The 17,824-nt window shown below is 42.7% G+C and overlaps 1 protein-coding gene across 1 annotated transcript in view; it reads left to right on the top strand.

The window, feature by feature from the left end:
* tubgcp5 (tubulin gamma complex component 5) overlaps positions 1–17,824 on the top strand; it is a 75,019-nt gene that overhangs the window by 19,722 nt on the left and 37,473 nt on the right. The window contains exons 6-12 of the mRNA XM_085999574.1: positions 1,277–1,412; positions 2,875–2,992; positions 4,152–4,241; positions 7,782–7,875; positions 10,496–10,742; positions 13,120–13,322; positions 14,820–14,935. Coding sequence (XP_085855700.1) covers positions 1,277–1,412; positions 2,875–2,992; positions 4,152–4,241; positions 7,782–7,875; positions 10,496–10,742; positions 13,120–13,322; positions 14,820–14,935 — 1,004 coding nt within the window. The remainder of the gene's footprint in view (positions 1–1,276; positions 1,413–2,874; positions 2,993–4,151; positions 4,242–7,781; positions 7,876–10,495; positions 10,743–13,119; positions 13,323–14,819; positions 14,936–17,824) is intronic.

Raw genomic sequence — 17,824 nt, 5'->3', positions numbered from 1 at the left:
TTTAAGGTGGGGGTTAGGGAAAAGTTGTTTTGTAACTTCCTCTTGTTTTCTGTCTCCCTCCCTCGTGTTGCTAGAAGTCCAAGGACTAGCACTAAAATTCAGGTTGTTTTCTAGTAGATGGTCTGTTGCTCAAGTGTTATATATTCCCCTCGCGTGCTAATGTATTTCAAATATGCTGATGTGTTGTACGATCCAAAGCTTAGCTTGAAACACCACACCCAACCCATCATCATGGCCTCTTCCACCTCCACAGCTTTATTCCTGCCCAACCACTAAAACTGTTGAAACTTTTATCCACGCTTATGTTACCTCTGGACTCTTTCTCTAACTATCTCCTTGCTGGTCACCCATCCTCCACCCTTCCTCAACTCCAATTTGCCCAAATCTCAGCTGACCCTATTCTATCCTGCACTTGCTTACCCTTCCCCTCCATCCTTGTTGAGCTACATCAGCTCTCTTACCACCCCCCCCCCGGCCCCCAACACATTGAATTTAAAATCTTCCGCCTCATATTCAGATTTCCTCATGCCCTTGCTCCACCCGACATCACACCGCTGTATGTTTCCACACTCGTCTTTGGCCCGCTGACTCTGGCCATCTATGTCTTCACTCCTTGAGCCTTGAGCTGCTGAGCTCTTCTGTCTGGAACTCTCTCCCTAAACCCTTCCATCTACAGGAAAGTCTAAACGGCACCTAAATTATCCGGAATTCTCTTTTAACTGGCAAAATTCATACTCCGAAAACAACACCTCAATAACCAGAAATGTTGCCGAGTCCACGTCTCCCGCAGTGGCCGAGTTAGTCAGTGGGGGTAGTTCTCCAAACTGAAACTACTTGGCTTCTTGGCGCTGTCGGAAGTCCGAACGCCTCAATAACAAGAGTCTGACTCTCCCGTGCTGCCGGGAGTACCCAATTACTGTATACTGCACATTTCTTGATTTTTTTATTTTTGGTTGTTAAAAATAGCCTCGGTAGATAACCCTCTCCGTCATCTGTAATTTCTAATCAACCGGCACCATCCCGGTCCCGTCTGTGCCGGATACCAAAGAGTTTCCTGTAGTTACTTCTCTCTCCAACTTTGGATGCCTTTATAAAATCCATCTTTTCAACCAAGCTTTTGGTCACTTCTCCAACCTCTTCCGCAGCCATTTGGCATGCATCTTTGTTCTCCTTTTTCTCTTCCACAACCTCCCTCGGCCCTCCACACTCAACAAGGCTGATTTCTATGCTAAAGAAACAATATAAATGTATTTTATTGTGTTTGTTTTATTCTTAGGAGTGGTCTGAAGAAGAAAGTGAAGAGGAACTCCAAGAGTCTCTGAGCAGAGAGGATTCTGGAATTCAAGTTGACAAAACACCACCAGAAGAACAAGCACAAATCAAGAAAGCAGCACCCCACGCCTCTTCGAAAGGTATGTTTTTTGTAAAAGTCTAGCCTTCAGGCCATGTACTGATCCTGTTGGGTTGAGTGCATGTAGAAAAATACACCTTGCCCAGTGGCTTACTAGGTCAATGGACAGGCCAGTACGGAACTGACTCATGTAGATCAGGAAGGTTTGATTCCTAGCCTGTGCTGAGTTAGTTGAACTCGAGCAGTGAATCCTAGACTAGGGAGTTGGAAAAATAAGCAATGGTTTGATTTTTATCCTGTAACCCAGATGGAAATTGAGTGTGTGGACTCTGGGGAAGGACAGGATTGAGCTTGGCTGTGATTCCGCCGTGGTTGCATAACCTACTAGCTGTCACTGTCTCGACTCATGTATGAAAAATGGCTACTTGGTAAATGTAGCAGCGAGCCCCTGACACTTGTGATCCACATGTTCAACAGAGACGGGGAGAAAATTGGGCGGGGGATAAAAAGCCATATGCATCATAAATGTAGTTTCAACTGTGCTCTTAAAGTATGGGTATGCTTTATAGTGATTGTGCTGTGGTTCTCCTGCACATGGATATAAACTGAAATATTGTGACCTTTATGACCTTGCGGGATGAACTTTTAGCCTCTTGATAATGGTTAGAAGCTATTTTAATTAAGTTATGAGAGATGTCCGTTCTGGCCCATCTTTCCTATTTTCTTGGGCTCCACAGGGACGTGACAATTTTGTCCATAAAGGAAATTTGTCTTTAGTCAGTTTTGAAATCTCAATTTAGCAAAGAAAGATTATATGTGTAGAATAATTTTGAGCTGTGTATATGGCTGCAAAATATATATGGGCACTTGGGATGTTTGTACAAAAATGTTCATACTGGATTTGAGATTCAAATCTAGGGCGGTTTTGTGCATGCCTCCAAATGATGGTTGACGGAATGAAATTTACCTGGAACCTGGCAACCATCCCGATTTTAATTTGTGTGCAGGAAACTCTCGATTTACCGGCACCTAAAATAACTGGAAATCTCTGTTAACCGGCAAAATTCAGGAGTAGGTTCAGGTAAGTTTTACTTCATATTAGTGGCCGTTCCTGGATCTGTGGCTGTGTAATCGGGGTTCTTGCACAGGGACGCTTGGTCTGTGGCCGGGCTTCTTGCACCTGTTGCTAAGCAACAGGGAAGCCTGGATTTGTTGCTGTGTACGGAGGCTCTCGTACCTTTTAACTATACCTCTCTGTAATTCGGACTTTTTGATAAACCGGCACCACGCCGGTCCCGTCGGTGCCGGATAAAAAGGAGTTTCCTGTACCATCTGCTTGGGGGGCACCCAAAAGAGATTGGAGGGGGCAGCTATACCAAAATGGTTGAGGAAAATGTCTCTTTACATAAGGTTACAAAGCACTAGAATGTATGCAGTCCTAAAGAATTATTATAGCTCGAATATTTGAAATCAAAAAGTATTGGCTAAAAGGCGTGTTGATACTGTCTTTCTCCTTGATCTAGTTGGTGAACCAGAAGCACGTTCGTGGCTGGAGCAGCATGTGGTCACCCAGTACTGGACAAACAAAGCATTCAAATTTAGTCACAGCTTTCACCTGCATTCCAACTTAGCTGCCGTCTGGTAAGAAAGCAGTTGTCTAAATGTTATTTAATAATCTATACCGCGCAGCAAATTCCTGGGCAATCTACTACATAATAAAAGAACACTGACTTCTAGCTGAGAGCGATGTGTGGGGTAATAATTCTGTTGAGTAGATCAGGCCCTCTAAAGGTGACAAGAAGATCCATTATTAAGACTGTCGCAATGAATTGGATGATGCTCTTCTATACTGGAGAGCCAGCCCATAAACTGTGGGCTTTATTTCACAGTTGAGTCCCTAATTCCAGTTGTTTTGCTGTGAGGAAGCAGAATGGTAGGTGCACGCACATGGTGTGGGAACATCTGAGGGATAACCGTCATTTGGGTTATGTTATAAATCTCATCATCAAGAAACTACTTATGAAATAACGCTGGACGGCCAGCTGGTGGCGCTGTCCAAGGAGTATAAATACTCGGGCGTGGGCCCAGCTTGCCAGGGACATTTTGTAAGACAGGGAGCTAGTGAAGTACAACTAGACCTCCATGTTCTGAAACAAGTTGATTAAAGCCTTGCTTTATGCTCAAACCAAGTGTGTAGTGAGTTTTATTACGTCAGGTTGTTCTTGTGCACTTCCCATTGGCTGGCTTCAGAGTAAAGGTTTCAAAGAGCTGGAGCGCATTTATCAGCCCCCTTCAGCCTATAGCTTGGAAGGAAACTCTTAAGCTCCCAGTCGGGAAAGGTGCAGGCTAATGTAACCTTGAGCCTTCTCGATCAAAGTCTTGGATTCAATACCCCATCTGTACTGAGTTAATTGATCTCGGTGCTAGTAAAGCTACTACAAATGGCCTCCGCATCCCTCGGTTAGACAGGGGAAAATTTAGCCAGCATTCCCGCTGCTGCTTGAAGGTGCATGTGTAGCCATCTGATGAGTCCAAGATCAGGCTCATCTGTGCACAGTTGAATAGTCTGTGAGACTTGCTATCCAGGCTAGTATGGGAAGACTGGCCAGTTTGACTAATTAACCAGGAGGCTACTGACACCCATGGAACTGTATTCTAGCTAGTCAGCAGTGCAGAAGGGGATTTGACTGTATTTAACAAAGGAAATAACATTTTATTAAATGGAATAGGATATTATACGGGTTCTTCGTTTTGCCTGAGAATGAGAATAGATTTCCTGTTTCATAACTTTACTGTCTAGGGAGCAGCACTTGTACAACACTGATCCGCTATATTATTCTGAGGAACGAACATTTGTTACAGAAGCCCAGGTGATACGAGAAACATTGTGGTAAGTACCAGGCAGTTATTACTTTTGGAGGATTTCATAAGTACTCTAAACTTTATACATTTTTGCAAAAGGGTTTTCTTTTATTGATCTTGAATGCAAAACCTTAATTATATAAATATTTTTGAGTTCACTTTCTAGAAATCTCATTGGGCAATAATAATCACATGACCATTCTAAATGTTTATCGCTGCTATCTCATTGGTTGCTGGTAAGCACACGACCAACCTGATTGTTCCATCTGTGATCAGAAGGACCATTGCTTCTTGAAGGTAAATCAGTGTCAGAGCAGTGGGAGGCATTCAAGGAGGAGATCTGGAGGGTTCAGACCAAATATGTGCCCTTAAAGAAAAAAGGTGGGACTAACAAATCTAGAGCCCTCTGGATGCCTAGAGACATACAGGGTAGGATAAAGAAAAAAAGGGAGGCGTATGACAGATACCGAGGGCTAAATACTCCAGAATCTTTAGAGGAGTACAGAAAGTGCAGGGGTGCAATTAAAAAGGAAACTCTCGTTTAAACGGCGCCTAAATATCCGGAATTCTCTATTAACCGGCAAAATTCATACTCCGAAAACAACACCTCAATAACCGGAAATGTTGCTGAGTCCGAGTCCAAGTCTCCCGCGGTGGCAGTTAGTCAGTGAGGGTAGTTCTCCAAACTGCCACTACTCGGCTTCTTGGCGCTGTCGGCAGTCCGAACACCTCAATAACAGGAGTCTGACTCTTTGTTTGTTAAAAATAGCCTCGGTAGATAACCCTCTCCGTCATCCGGAATTTTTAATCAACCGGCACCATCCCGGTTCTGTCGGTGCTGGATACCAAAGAGTTTCCTGTATTAGGAAAGCAAAGAGAAAGCATGAAAAATTCTTGGCAAGTAAAATCAAGGAAAGCCCAAAGATGTTTTATAAATATATTAAGAGTAAGAGGATAACTAAAGAAAGGGTAGGGCCTATTAGAGATCATGCGGGTAATGTGTGTGGAGGCGGGAGACGTTGGTAGGGTTCTTAATGAATACTTTGCGTCTGTTTTGACAAATGAGAGGGGCGAAGCAGACATTGCTATCGGCGGGGAGGAGTGTGAAATATTAGATGAAATAAACATAGTGAGAGAGGAAGTATTAAGGGGTTTAGCAGCTTTAAAAGTGGATAAATCCCCAGGCCTGGATGAAATGTATCCCATGCTGTTAAGCGAAGCAAAAGAGGAAATAGCAGAGGCCCTGACCATCATTTTCCAATCCTCTCTGGCTTCAGGTGTGGTACTGGAGGACTGCTAATGTCTAAAAAGGGAGAGAATGATAGACCTTGTTTAAAAAGGGAGAGAATGATAGACCGAGTAATTACAGGCCAGTCAGCCTAACCTCGGTGGTGGGAAAATTATTGGAAAGAATTCTGAAGGACAGGATAAATCTTCATTTAGAAAGATACGGATTAATCAAGGATAGTCAGCACAGATTTATTATGGGAAGGTTGTGTCTGACAACTTGATTGAATTTTTTGAGGAGGTAACAATGAGGGTAGTGCGTTTGATGTAGTGTATATGGACTTTAGCAAGGCTTTTGATAAGGTTCCACATGGCAGACTGGTCACGAAGTTAAAAGCCCATGGGATCCAGGGCAAAGTGTCAAGTTGGATTCAAAACTGGCTCGGAGACAGGAAGCAGAGGGTAATGGTTGATGGGTGTTTTTGTGACTGGAAGGCTGTTTCCAGTAGGGTTCCACAGGGCTCAGTACTAGGTCCCTTGCTTTTTGTGGTATATATCAATGATCTAGACTTGAATATAGGGGATATGATTAAGAAGTTTGCAGATGATACTAAAATTGGCTGTGGTTGATACTGAAGAAGGAAGCTGTAGACTGCAGGAAGATATCAATAAATTGGTCAGGCGGGCAGAACAGTGACAAATGGAATTCAATCCGGAGAAGTGTGAGGTAATGCATTTGGGGAGGGCTAACAAGGAAAGGGAATACACATTAAATGGTAGGACACTGAGTAGTGTAAAGGAACAAAGGGACCTGGGAGTGCATGTCCACAGAACCCGGAAGGTAACAGGCCAGGTAGATAAGGTGATTGAGAAGGCATACGGAATGCTTGCCTTTATTAGCCGTGGCATAGAACACAAGAGCAGGGGGGTTATGCTTCAACTGTATAAAACACTAGTTCGGCCTCAGCTAGAGGAAAGATGTGATTGCACGAGAGAGGGTACAGAGGAGATTTACAAGGATGTTGCCGTGGGGTAGAGAATCTTAGCTGAGGAAAGACTGGATAGGCTGGGTCTGTTTTCCTTGGAACAGAGGAGGCTGAAGGGAGACCTTATTGAGGTGTATAAAATTATGAGGGGCCTAGATAAAGTGGATAGAAAGGACCGATTTCCCTTAGCAGAGGGGTCAAAAACCAGGGGGCACAGATTTAAAGTAATTGGTGGAAGGTTTAGAGGGGATTTGAGGGGAAATTTCTTCACCGTGAGGGTTTGGAACTCACTGCCTGAAAGGGTGGTAGAGGCAGGAACGCTAACCACATTTAAAAAGTATTTGGATGTGCACTTGGGATGCTCTAACCTGCAGGGCTACGGACCAAGAGCTGGGAAGTGGGATTAGGCTGGACAGCTCTCTGTTGGCCGGCACGGTCACGATGGGCTGAAATGGCCTCCTTCCGTGCTGTAACTTTCTATGATTCTACGATTGCTAGTAAAAGCAGGTCAGTCGAGTTGAGAATTTGCTTCGTTTCAGTTTATATAATAGATGGCTTAGTGTCTAGAAAGAAAGAAAGAACTTGCATTTACATAGCATCTTTCACTACCTCAGGATGTCTCAAAGTGCTTTACAGCTAATGAAGTACTTTTGAAGTGTAATCACTGTTGTAATATAAGTGGCAATCAATTTGCACATTGCATGGTCCCATAAACAGCAATGAGATACTGACCAGATAATCTGTTTTAGTGATACTGGTTGAGGGATAAATACTGTCCAGGAGACCAAGGAAATCTCCCCTGCTGTTCTTCGAATTTGCCATATTCACCTGAGAGGGCAAACAGGGCCTCAGTTCAACATCTCAGCTGAAAGATGTCCCCTCTGACAGTGCAGCACTCTCTGTGTTGCGTTGAAGTGTTGGCCTAGATTTTGTGCTCAAATCTCTGGAGTGGGACTTGAATCTTTTGACTCGGAGGCAAGAGTGCTGCCACTGAGCCAAGGCTGATACCTATGCCAGAAAGACACCACACCTGAAATTATATAATTTCAAAACAAAATGGATAATGGAGAAGCAAGAACAAAATAAACTGAAGTGCAGGAGTGAAAGGCTCCAGCAGGTTTAAATAAAATTAAAGAATGAGCAGGCAAAAATTCTGCATAGGTGGGGAAGGAAAGAAAAACAGCAGACAGGAAACAAAAGGTAAATAAATATAAAGAGACACAAAAAATTCTTCACGGTCCTAGTTTACAGAGTCCTATTTTTTGTTGTTGCATTTTTCACCACGAGCAAAGCCACAGTATATCTATTAATGGATTGTGTAAACTTTAATGTGCTAAGTTTCTTCTTGTACGCAGGTTGCTGTCAGGAGTTAATAAGCTTTACATCTATACATTGCATGATGGAAAGATATCGGTGAGAACTGACATCATGGTTGGTCACCTGACCCAGGTACGTAACTCCCTCTAAAGAGAAATTACAGGCCCGTTCGATGAAAGCACCCAAAGTTTTGCCACGTTGCGTGTAAATATTTTGAGAAATCATCTCAATTCGAGTCCCTCTAGTGCCGAATACATGAGATGATTCTCAGATCATTCCCTGGAGGACAAAAAACATGTTGCGTTCAATTGTTTTATTTTAGTGCTGGATTTCACAGCACTGTTTCTCTGCCAGTAAATTTATTCTAAGTTGTAAATCCGTTTTTTAAAAATACAGAAAACATAAAATGAGAAGAAGCAATTTAAGGTTTGGAAAGTGAGATCAAATAATCTTGGAAGTAAATTCTTTGCAATTTAGACGCAAGGTGACTTTGGCTGAACAGTTAGCGCTCCAGGCTGCTGCTTGTTACTGACTAGTTGTGTAATTTTACTTCCAAATCCTGCAATCTCACTGGTCCTCATGCAGTGCAGTCAGACAATGGACTAAAGGTAATCTGATAGTTGGTTCCTTGTTGTGAAATATAATCTTTCAATTAATGATGATCAAAGTGGCAAATAATGACCATGCCTGATGCCTGGGATTGCAGGAATGACGTATGAGGAGAGATTGGGTCGATTGGGCTTATACTCGCTGGAGTTTAGAAGAATGAGAGGGGATCTCATTGAAACTTATGAAATTCTATCAGGACTAGACAGACTAGATGCAGGAAGGATGTTCCCAATGGCGGGGGAGTCCAGAACCAGGGGTCACCGTCTAAGGATAAGGGGCAAGCTATTTAGGACAGAGATGAGGAGGAAATTCTTCACCCAGAGAGTGGTGAACCTGTGGAATTCTCTACCACAGAAGGCAGTTGAGGCTAATTCATTAAATATATTCAAGAAGGAGTTAGATATATTTCTTAAGGCTAAAGGGATCAGGGGATATGGGGAGAAAGCAGGGACAGGGTACTGAATTTGGATGATCAGCCATGATCTCATTAAATGGCGGAGCAGGCTCGAGGGGCCGAATGGCCTACTCCTGCTCCTATCTTCTATGTTTAGTACCTCAAATCATATTTTATATTGTGTTTAAATATAAATTAGCAAGCCAGCCCTGATTCAGCCTGACAAAATCTCCAATCTAGTACTGTCTTCTGGTTCTAATCTTCCATACAAATAATATTTGCTTTGAAAAGTCCCTTTTGGTACAAAAACTAAAGAACGAGATATTTTTATTTTTCTCTTCAGTTCAGTCCTGTCTGGATTCTGCTCTTCCACTCATAACTACCAGAGGGCGCTTCACTATGTTGAAAGACAAAGTCAAAATATGCAGTTTTATGTGTTCTATATTTACATGTGAGATCTAGCAAGTACCCAGTTTTCAGTAATATTTGTATTTATAGTGCTTTACCATGTCACTGCAGCTCAAAGCTTTTGAAGTGCAGTGAATTATGAGGTAAATCTCCCGTGTAAACCATTTGGACATAAAATTTTACTAGTAGGTTTTGTGTTTATTGAATAAACTCAATTATGTTGCTAAGTCCATTATTTGGCGGAAATGCGTTCAGATTTAATTGTCATTTATTAGGAGTGACACTCGCTCATTTGGTTTAAAATGAACTCTGGCACGCAAAGCCCGAACAACTCATTGTAATTGTGCTTACATTTCTTATTTGCCGATATTTTAATTTGTTTGTCCTGTGGGTTTGGGACAAAACTGTTCTGACCACTTTTCCTCATGGTGGATAAATCGTAAATCAGAGCATCAAGAGCTGTTAGTACCCACTGATTGAGACATATACAAATCATTGGTAACATTGATTTGAACTTGGTATGTGGCCAATGAGGGTCTATTGTCCTCACCAAAGCAGGACGCGAAGACAAACCATTTGGATGATCCTCGCGAGAAGTGAAAAGTTATAAATCAGTATTGGAAAAAACAGTGGGGGTATAAATAAATGTAAACAGTCTGGAGGAAATGACACAAAAGAGGAATCTGTGGGGTGGGGGTGGTGCGGTACAGTAAAAAACGGCCGTAAACTATCAGTGTAAAGAGCACCTGTGGTGAAAAGGGAAAATGGCGCCCGAGGATGTATAACTCAAAGGATAGAGGACAAGCTTCAGTAAGTGATGCCTTGTACAAGGGTGGCAGTGGTTACCTTGTGGAATCGGGGAGGAATTTTCCAGCGTTTTTCCTGAAGCCTCGGGTTTTTTCTGTTGTTTTTGCCTCCTTGGGGATTTAGCATTACTAACGAATGGTGAGAGTGGCACATCTGGTTACAGCATCTAATGGATAGGGAAGGATTGAAGGTCCTGATTGTTTGTATTAGTAAGATGTTTTATCTATGGCAAGCACTTCACTGGTCGCATTAATCATTCTTCCGTATTTACTTATGACGAGATAAATACTCCATTTTGAGATTCTTTTGAATACATTCTTCTTCAAGCTGCTTACGTTTCTTATGTGTTAACTTAATGGAATAGGTGGGCATGATGGAAGTGTGCCTAAAATATACAGGTCCTAGTCTGCGTTTGCTGCTGGTTTACTGCTAGTCAGTCAGCAAATTTAAACTAGAGTGTGACCAGAAAATGTGGTGATTGGGATTGTGTGCTTCCTCCAACAGTGTATAAGCTCTTTCTTTCCTTTTTTGTAGAATTGCCTGAGAGCAGTATTGGAACAGATAGCAGCATACGGGCAGGTTGTGTTTAGACTACAGAAGTTCATGGATGAGGTTATCGGACACAGCTCTGAAAGTTGTCCAGTTGGAGTCTTACCCACATCTAGAAAGTTTACTGAGCCCCCCTTTCGAACATGCCAGTCTTTTGTGTGGGCCCTGTATAAATACTTTACTAACTTCAGGGAAGAACTTGTCAGCATTGAAAGGTGCATGATAACAAAAGGTATTTAAAATGTTGAAATTCTTAAAACACTTTCCTTAGCTTGTATGTTTAAAAAAAAAAAAAAAAAAAAATTTCCTTGTTACAATTCTTATCCTCATCCCACCACACGACTGAACGTCTGTAAAAGGCTGGATGATTGTGGATGTGGGATTTTCTCATGTATATTGGGTGTCAGAATTGGAGGGGCAGCAGGAGATGGCCATTAGCAGAGCAGATGTCACTCAAAAATGCTGCAGGATCAGAGAAAGACTTAGACAAATTATGCTTCATTATAAAGATGAAAGTGACAGATTCCTCATAGCCTAATGTAGGCATCATCAACCCTACTTCAGTGGGTGATGGTTTATTCTGCACTTAAACTTCAGTATACAAGTTCCAGGGGATGAGATTTTCCTAACATGGAGTTCTGTAAGTAAGAAAACGAGCAATTTAATGTGGCACTGGTATTCTGACTGCTCCGTTGCTGGCAATGCTGCTTCGTATTCAGCTAACGAAAAGTTGGAAACCGATGTATTTTCCACCCTGCACATGTGGAATGCGCTGATGTCTAATCTTTTATAATCCCTGTGGACTGTCTGTCCAATAGTTCGAAGCTGACTCCATATTGGTAACTGTTATGATTTTTATTTAAGCATAAGTGAGACTTAATACAGTTTACAAGGAACAATTAAGAGTCGTATTACCCCGTTGGCCCTTGGGTTGGGCTGTGACTTTGTTCCATGCATCTTCCGCACCCTGTCGTCGCACCCTCGGCTCAGTCTTCAACACTGAGAGAGGCCCTAGCCCCTACAGTTATACCCTGAAACGAAATTGTGACAAAATTCATCCAACCATGTATCTTCCATAGCCTCCCCCATTCTACCCAATTGTGGGGTCGGCATGTACATGTCCAGATCCAGACACTTTCTTGTAACCCCTTATCTCTGTTCTTAGCCTCACCACAAGCTTCCTTTTGTTTCTGCAGTTAATGGAGACCTTGAAACTAACGACCATGCTAGCTGTAAAGAAATTCTAACTTAAACTAATTCTAATAAAGAAGTAAAACTATAATTTAGCAAACCTAATATTAAACTGCAATCTAACAAAGCTTTAATACTGAAAAAAAATAAAAGGGGATTATATTTGATTATACTTCAACAAATAACAAGTGTTCTCCGGTACACATGACTGCATCTAGGGAGGAATAAGATATAAATGGTACAGATGGCTTTATGTCTCAAACTGGCCCTCCCTCCCTTAGCCTGCAATAACAAAATACTTGTGCAAATCAGTCACCATGCGCCTGCCACCAGTTGATTTGAAAGCCTAAAAATAGTTTTATTTTGCAGAACAGTAATTCCAGTCAAAGCTTTAGTTATTTAACCCTTTCAAGCCTATTCCCTCTAAATACCCTCCTGAGCCTATATTCTTCGATGTTTCCATGGTGTTCCATATAGCAGACTGTCTTAGAATATCCCTGGTACCTATGTACAAATATAGGCCATTGCTGGAATCTAGACAGGGTCCTCCTCATTGAGAATCCATTGCTCCGCCAGTAGAGCTTATTGACTGATATTATTTCTGAAGCTCTGGTTCTGTCTATCTTCTATGAGCTGCAATCTTTCTCCTAAATGTCTTACTTTGCACTTTGGTTCCAATAGTGGTTGCAGCCTGTACTCTGGAGTGCTGGAATTGCTCTAAAATAGTTGTCGTGAGAAGGAATAAAGCCGGTTGTTGAGCAGTCCAGCTGCTGTTCTGGGACTCCACGTCTCGGGCTGTCTGTGTAGTATCAAGGAGGTGGACAATGGAGACACATTCTTTTCAATGTTAGTCATTGTTTAAAAATGATGTTCTCCCCATTGTTCCCCTTGTGGTTGTCAGCTTGGACTCCTGTGGCATTTGTACAAGTGGCCTGCCTGAGTGAGCTGCTTAAACTGCTGTTTTAATGGGGGAGGATTTCCACAGGGTCAGCCAATGGTGCTCAGTGGCCAGTTGTTTTTGGACGAGGTGGGGGAGGGCTGTGCATAATGATGCTGTCAAACTTGCCGTCTTGCATTCAAACAGGAGCCTTTAAGTACTTTGTGTCCTGCGCAAATATTGTCCGCCACTGGGTGGCCTGTAACTTTACAAACTAATTGGAGTAATCTTTTTAAATAAAAAAAAATACAGGTTTGATGCTAATCATAATCCTAGTGTTGAGCATTAAAATAATTTGTCATGGTTTCTGCATCTCAATCACAGGATTGACTATGGTCTTGTTGAAAACATTGCATCCAAGAATTCATCCCTTTGTAGAGTTTGGTACGCTAACTTCGTAACTACTTGCTGCCGGTAAAGGGTTATGCGTTTTGTTGCTTACAGTACTGTCGCTTATTGTCTGTACTTATTTATTTTTAAGATGAGACGGTGACCCTAGCAGCGGTACTTGAGAAACTGGCTCCTCGATTGTCTCAACTTAAGATGCTTCACAGAGTATTCAGTACAGGAGTAGCCGAGGTTCCGCCTGATACTCCAAATGTAATCAAGGCCTCCCATCTGCTGAATACTCTGTATAAGGCTATTATTGAATATGACAGCGTAGGAGAAGCTGCTGAGCACACGGTGAGTGCATCTTTTATCACCTCCAGGCTAAGAAGCAAAATTCAGTATATAGGGCTGGGGTGATGAGTGGAAACCTATTTTCTATGAATGCTTTTAAAAGATTAATCATTTGCATAATTTTGTTTCCCCCCCCCCCCTTGTCCAATTTTCTCTTCCTTTCTTAAAAGTGGGTGACCCAAGGTGGGGCATGGTCATTAGGCAACAGTAGCTCTCTGGTACACCACCAAGTGGCTTTTTTTCAATTGCGAGGCTAGGCAACAATTGTCAGTAGGTTATCTGACTCTTATCTGAATTCCATCCTGTCCTCATCCACATAGATGCATTTCCAAAAGAGTTCATGTGATAGCTATCATAAGTAACTGATTCCATATAGCAATCAATTCACTTCTTCTCCCCACGTTTCTGATATGTATGGCATCCGGGAACAATACTTTTTGTTTTGCTAATCTGAGTGGCATTTCACCAATCTATCAGAATGTCTGGAATGTAGTGACGTTGGCGATCAATTGGAGCTGGTGCTTTTCTGTCCATTGCAATAAAATAACAATTAAGTGATTTTTGTTTCTGCAAAATAGGGTGGGATATGGGTCGGTGCAGGCTCGATGGGCCGAAATGGCCTCCATCTGCACTGTGGGGATTCTGTGAAAATATTATTGAGGAAATGATTACACAGATGATGCACTGTTGAGGGCTATGAGTTAGCTGTGTGCCTGCATGAATGTCCAGCAACGCCTCAAATGTAAGATTCTCATCCTTGTTTTCAGATTCCTCCACGACCTCAGCCCGCCCTGTCTCTGTAACCTCCTCCAGCCCTACAACCTTCAGAGAACTCTGCGTTCCTCCAATTCTGGCCTCTTGTAGATCTCCAATTTCCTTCACCCTTTCATGGGGGGCTGTGGCTTCAGCTGTCTAGACCCTAAACTCTGGAATTCCCTCCATACGCCTCTCTATCCCTCCCCCTCTTCCCCTTTAAGACGATCCTTAAAACCTACCTTTTCTAATATCTCCTTGCATGGCTCGGTGTCTTTAACACAATTGAGATGTTATTAGTGAAATTGAACGCTCTAGGGTGATCTGGTAGCGTAGTTCATTTCTGTCAGTGCATCTCTTCACCGAGAGATTGATGCAGGTTCACATCTGTGCTTTCCAGTTTCGGCTGAGGCATTGGCAAGCGGTAGCACAAGGTGCATTACCCTAAAGTTATAAAAGTTAAATCTGAGGTTGAGTTAACTCTGGTCACTCATGGGCAGTTGTAAGGGTTTAATGGTCAGGTGACCAATGTGCCCTATTGTTTAGGTAGATATTAGGTAAAAGCGATAGAGATGGTGGTGATATTAAATGGTGACATTCAATGGTAAAATTGCTCAAGTAGTGAGTTTTGAATCTTAGCCAAGTGATTGGGGAGAGGAAAGTTGATGGGAATCAAAGTAGGGCCAAGAGAATTAATTGTGAAGCTAACTTTCTTATCTTGAGTTTTAACTGACTCTCTCTCTGCAGGTATCGCTTCTCTTTTCTTTGTGGGTAGAAACTGTAAGGCCATATCTAGAAATTGTGGATGAGTGGATAGTACATGGAAATCTGTCTGACCCTGCAAAGGAATTCATTATCCAAAGGTAAAGGTACTATAATCTCAAAATTAGGAATTTCTATTGATTACTTGGCTATCATTTGGGCACTGTGACATTATATTGGTCAAGATTATTAATGGTATAATTTTGCTGGTAGTTTGATGGGTAATTGTACGACTCCGTGTGGCACTGAACTATACAGGTCTCTGGTTCAGTTCCCAGTCAGTGCTGAGTGAGCTAACCTTAGCCAAGGTGGCAGTACTGATGCTACAGTGGGCCAGACCAGTCCTGAGCGAGGGAGGGGAACCTCTGCTATGGAACTGGCTCTTAATCATGATTTAGTGGCCCATGTCTGGATGTCGATTGAGCTGCAGTTTAAGGGTCAGCTGTAATGTTGCCCCCATGATTGACTAACTTGGTAAATTTGGGATTAATATTGCAAAGTTGTTTATATAAAGAGTGATTAGTGCATGGAATGGACTTCTGGGTAGAGTAATGGGAGTGAAACCTCTGGAATCATTTCGCAGGGAAAATAAGATGCTATAGGGTGGGGAAAGTGTCGGGGTTTTCTGGATGGATAAATTCCTCCTGGCCTTCCTTATCTATGTTGATCTTGTGTATGGGAAGGGAAAAGTAAGCTTAAAAATTGTGGAGCACAGCCTTAATGGCTCAGCTGGTTAAGACCGTGTGTAGCCGAGTTAGTTGATCTCAATGGGCGGCGATGGCATTTTTTAATTCATTCTTGGGATGTGGGCGTCACCGGCAAGGCCAGCATTTATTGCCCATCCCTAATTGCCTTTGAGAAGATGGTGGTGAGCCGCCTTCTTGAACCGCTTCAGTTCATGTGGTGAGGGTACTCCCACAGTGCTGTGAGGGAGGGAGTTCCAGGATTTTGACCCAGCAACGATGAAGGCACGGTGATATGTTTCCAAGTCACGATGGTGTTTGACTTGGAGGGAACTTGAAGGTGATGGTGTTCCCATGCACCAGCTGCCCTTGTCCTTCTAGGCAGTAGAGGTCGCGAGTTTGGGTTGCTACATTATCTTCAGCACCCCTGGGTTAGAAATGAAAATGTCATCCAGAATTCGTGCTCCTGGTCGCTGCCCAGTGACCTTTGCTGGAAATGTGTGTGTACATCGGCTGAGGACAGGATTGGGCTTTATTGTGATGCTCCCACAGTTGAATAGCTTACAGAACTCGCACATAAAAAATGCCTATTTGAGTGATTTCTCGAGTCTTTGGAACTGTACCCCAGCAAGAAGTTAACCCTTTCACAAGAGGCTGAGAGAAGCGGAAAAGAGTAACGAGGGGCAGGAAAGCTTACATTTTTAAAAGTTGTTTCTTTGATGGCGTGGTGAGTAGTTGAGCCAATAGACCAGGGGGGTCCCAGGCTCTATCCCTGGTTTTTGGCAGAGTTGGCTGATCCCATCCTTGATGGCCACAGGGGAACTGCAGAGGATCTTCGTCTTGGGTTGACAGAGGAAATTTAGCCAGAGTTGCCACTTCTAATTGCTGTCCAGGGCACCTCCGCACTCCCCCCCCCCCCCCCAACCACCCCCCCCCCCCCCGCTCTCACTTCCCCTTTCTGGAAATGCAATTTATTGTCGGGTGAGAATAGGTTTGGGATTCACTGTGCTACCTCCTGCAGCCAAACTGTTGCCAACACTTATTGTCATTGCTGAGGCATGAATAATGTCCACTTGGCCAAGATATTAGGAGGTGACTGGCACTTGTCAAATTTTATTTCAGCCAGGATTCAATGCTTTCTGGAAAGGAAGTGAGAAAATTGACAAGCGGAAAGACAATGGTTTTTTTTTAAAAAAAGCTAATTTAGAATGATAACGAAAACAAATGATTAAAATGATTAATGTGCAGTTAAAACATAAAGTTATATATATAGTACATATATTTGCAGGCATCAATAGGCCATTTTATTGTGAAAGGCAACTGAATAAATTAGACATCTTTCCCTTTCCATTCTCCTCCCTCCCCCCCCCCCCCCCCCCACCCCGAAAATAAAGAAGCCTTTACACTTAGTGGTTCAGGCAGCTTCAGCTTTGTTCACTTCCTGGTTTCCACCACCACTGAACTGGCTGACACAGCCTGCAGCTGATTTTCAGAAACCCACAGCAATTGCTAAACAAATTGGAGAAAATTTAGCAGTCATGGCTGTCGGTGTAGGGACCGGGTGCTAGGGTTTGGATGATCAGCCATGATCTTGTTGAATGGCGGAGCAGGCTCAAAGGGCCGAATGGCCTACTCCTGCTCCTATCTTCTATGTTTCTATGTACCCCAGGAGTCATTGCTGGGACCGCTGCTGGCCACAGAGAATTGAAGCATACAGTGTTGAAATTTGCTGATGATACACAGGCACAAAAGTAGAGGGTTTGGCAAACACCTGAGGAGGATTGTAAAAGGAGCGTATAGACAGGATAGTAGAATAGACAGACAGGTGACAAATGCAATTTAATATGCAGAATTGTGAGGTAATGTATTTTGAGAAGGAAAACGAGGAATAGGAATACACAGAATGGAAGGATGCTGAAGGGCGTGAGTGAACAGCGACACTAAGGTATTCAAACATATAATTCCCTGGAAGTAGAAGGCGATGGAGGTGTAAAAAAAACAAAGTCCAATAACATTTTGGGTTTAGTGATAATTGTACAAGAAGAAAGAGGTAATGATAAATTTGTACATGGCAATGATTAGGCTCCAGTTAGAGTACTGCATGCAGTTTTAGGCACCCCATTATAGAAAGGGCATTAAAGCCATGAAGAGCACACTGTGTGGATTCCCAGAATGATTCCAAGGATGGGAAACTATAGGAGAAACTTGAGATACTGGGGCTATTTCCACTGGTAGAAAAGGCTAGCTTATTTAAATTACAAGTGTTTTGATGGGGTGAATATAGAAAGACTATTACCTCTGGTTGAG

Source organism: Somniosus microcephalus, chromosome 10 (assembly GCF_052327205.1).
Source record: "Somniosus microcephalus isolate GS21.2 chromosome 10, FLI_Smic_1.0, whole genome shotgun sequence".
Taxonomy (NCBI): Eukaryota; Metazoa; Chordata; class Chondrichthyes; order Squaliformes; family Somniosidae; genus Somniosus; species Somniosus microcephalus.
The sequence above is the reverse complement of the archived record's forward strand: the minus strand, read 5'-3'. Positions and strand labels throughout refer to the sequence as shown.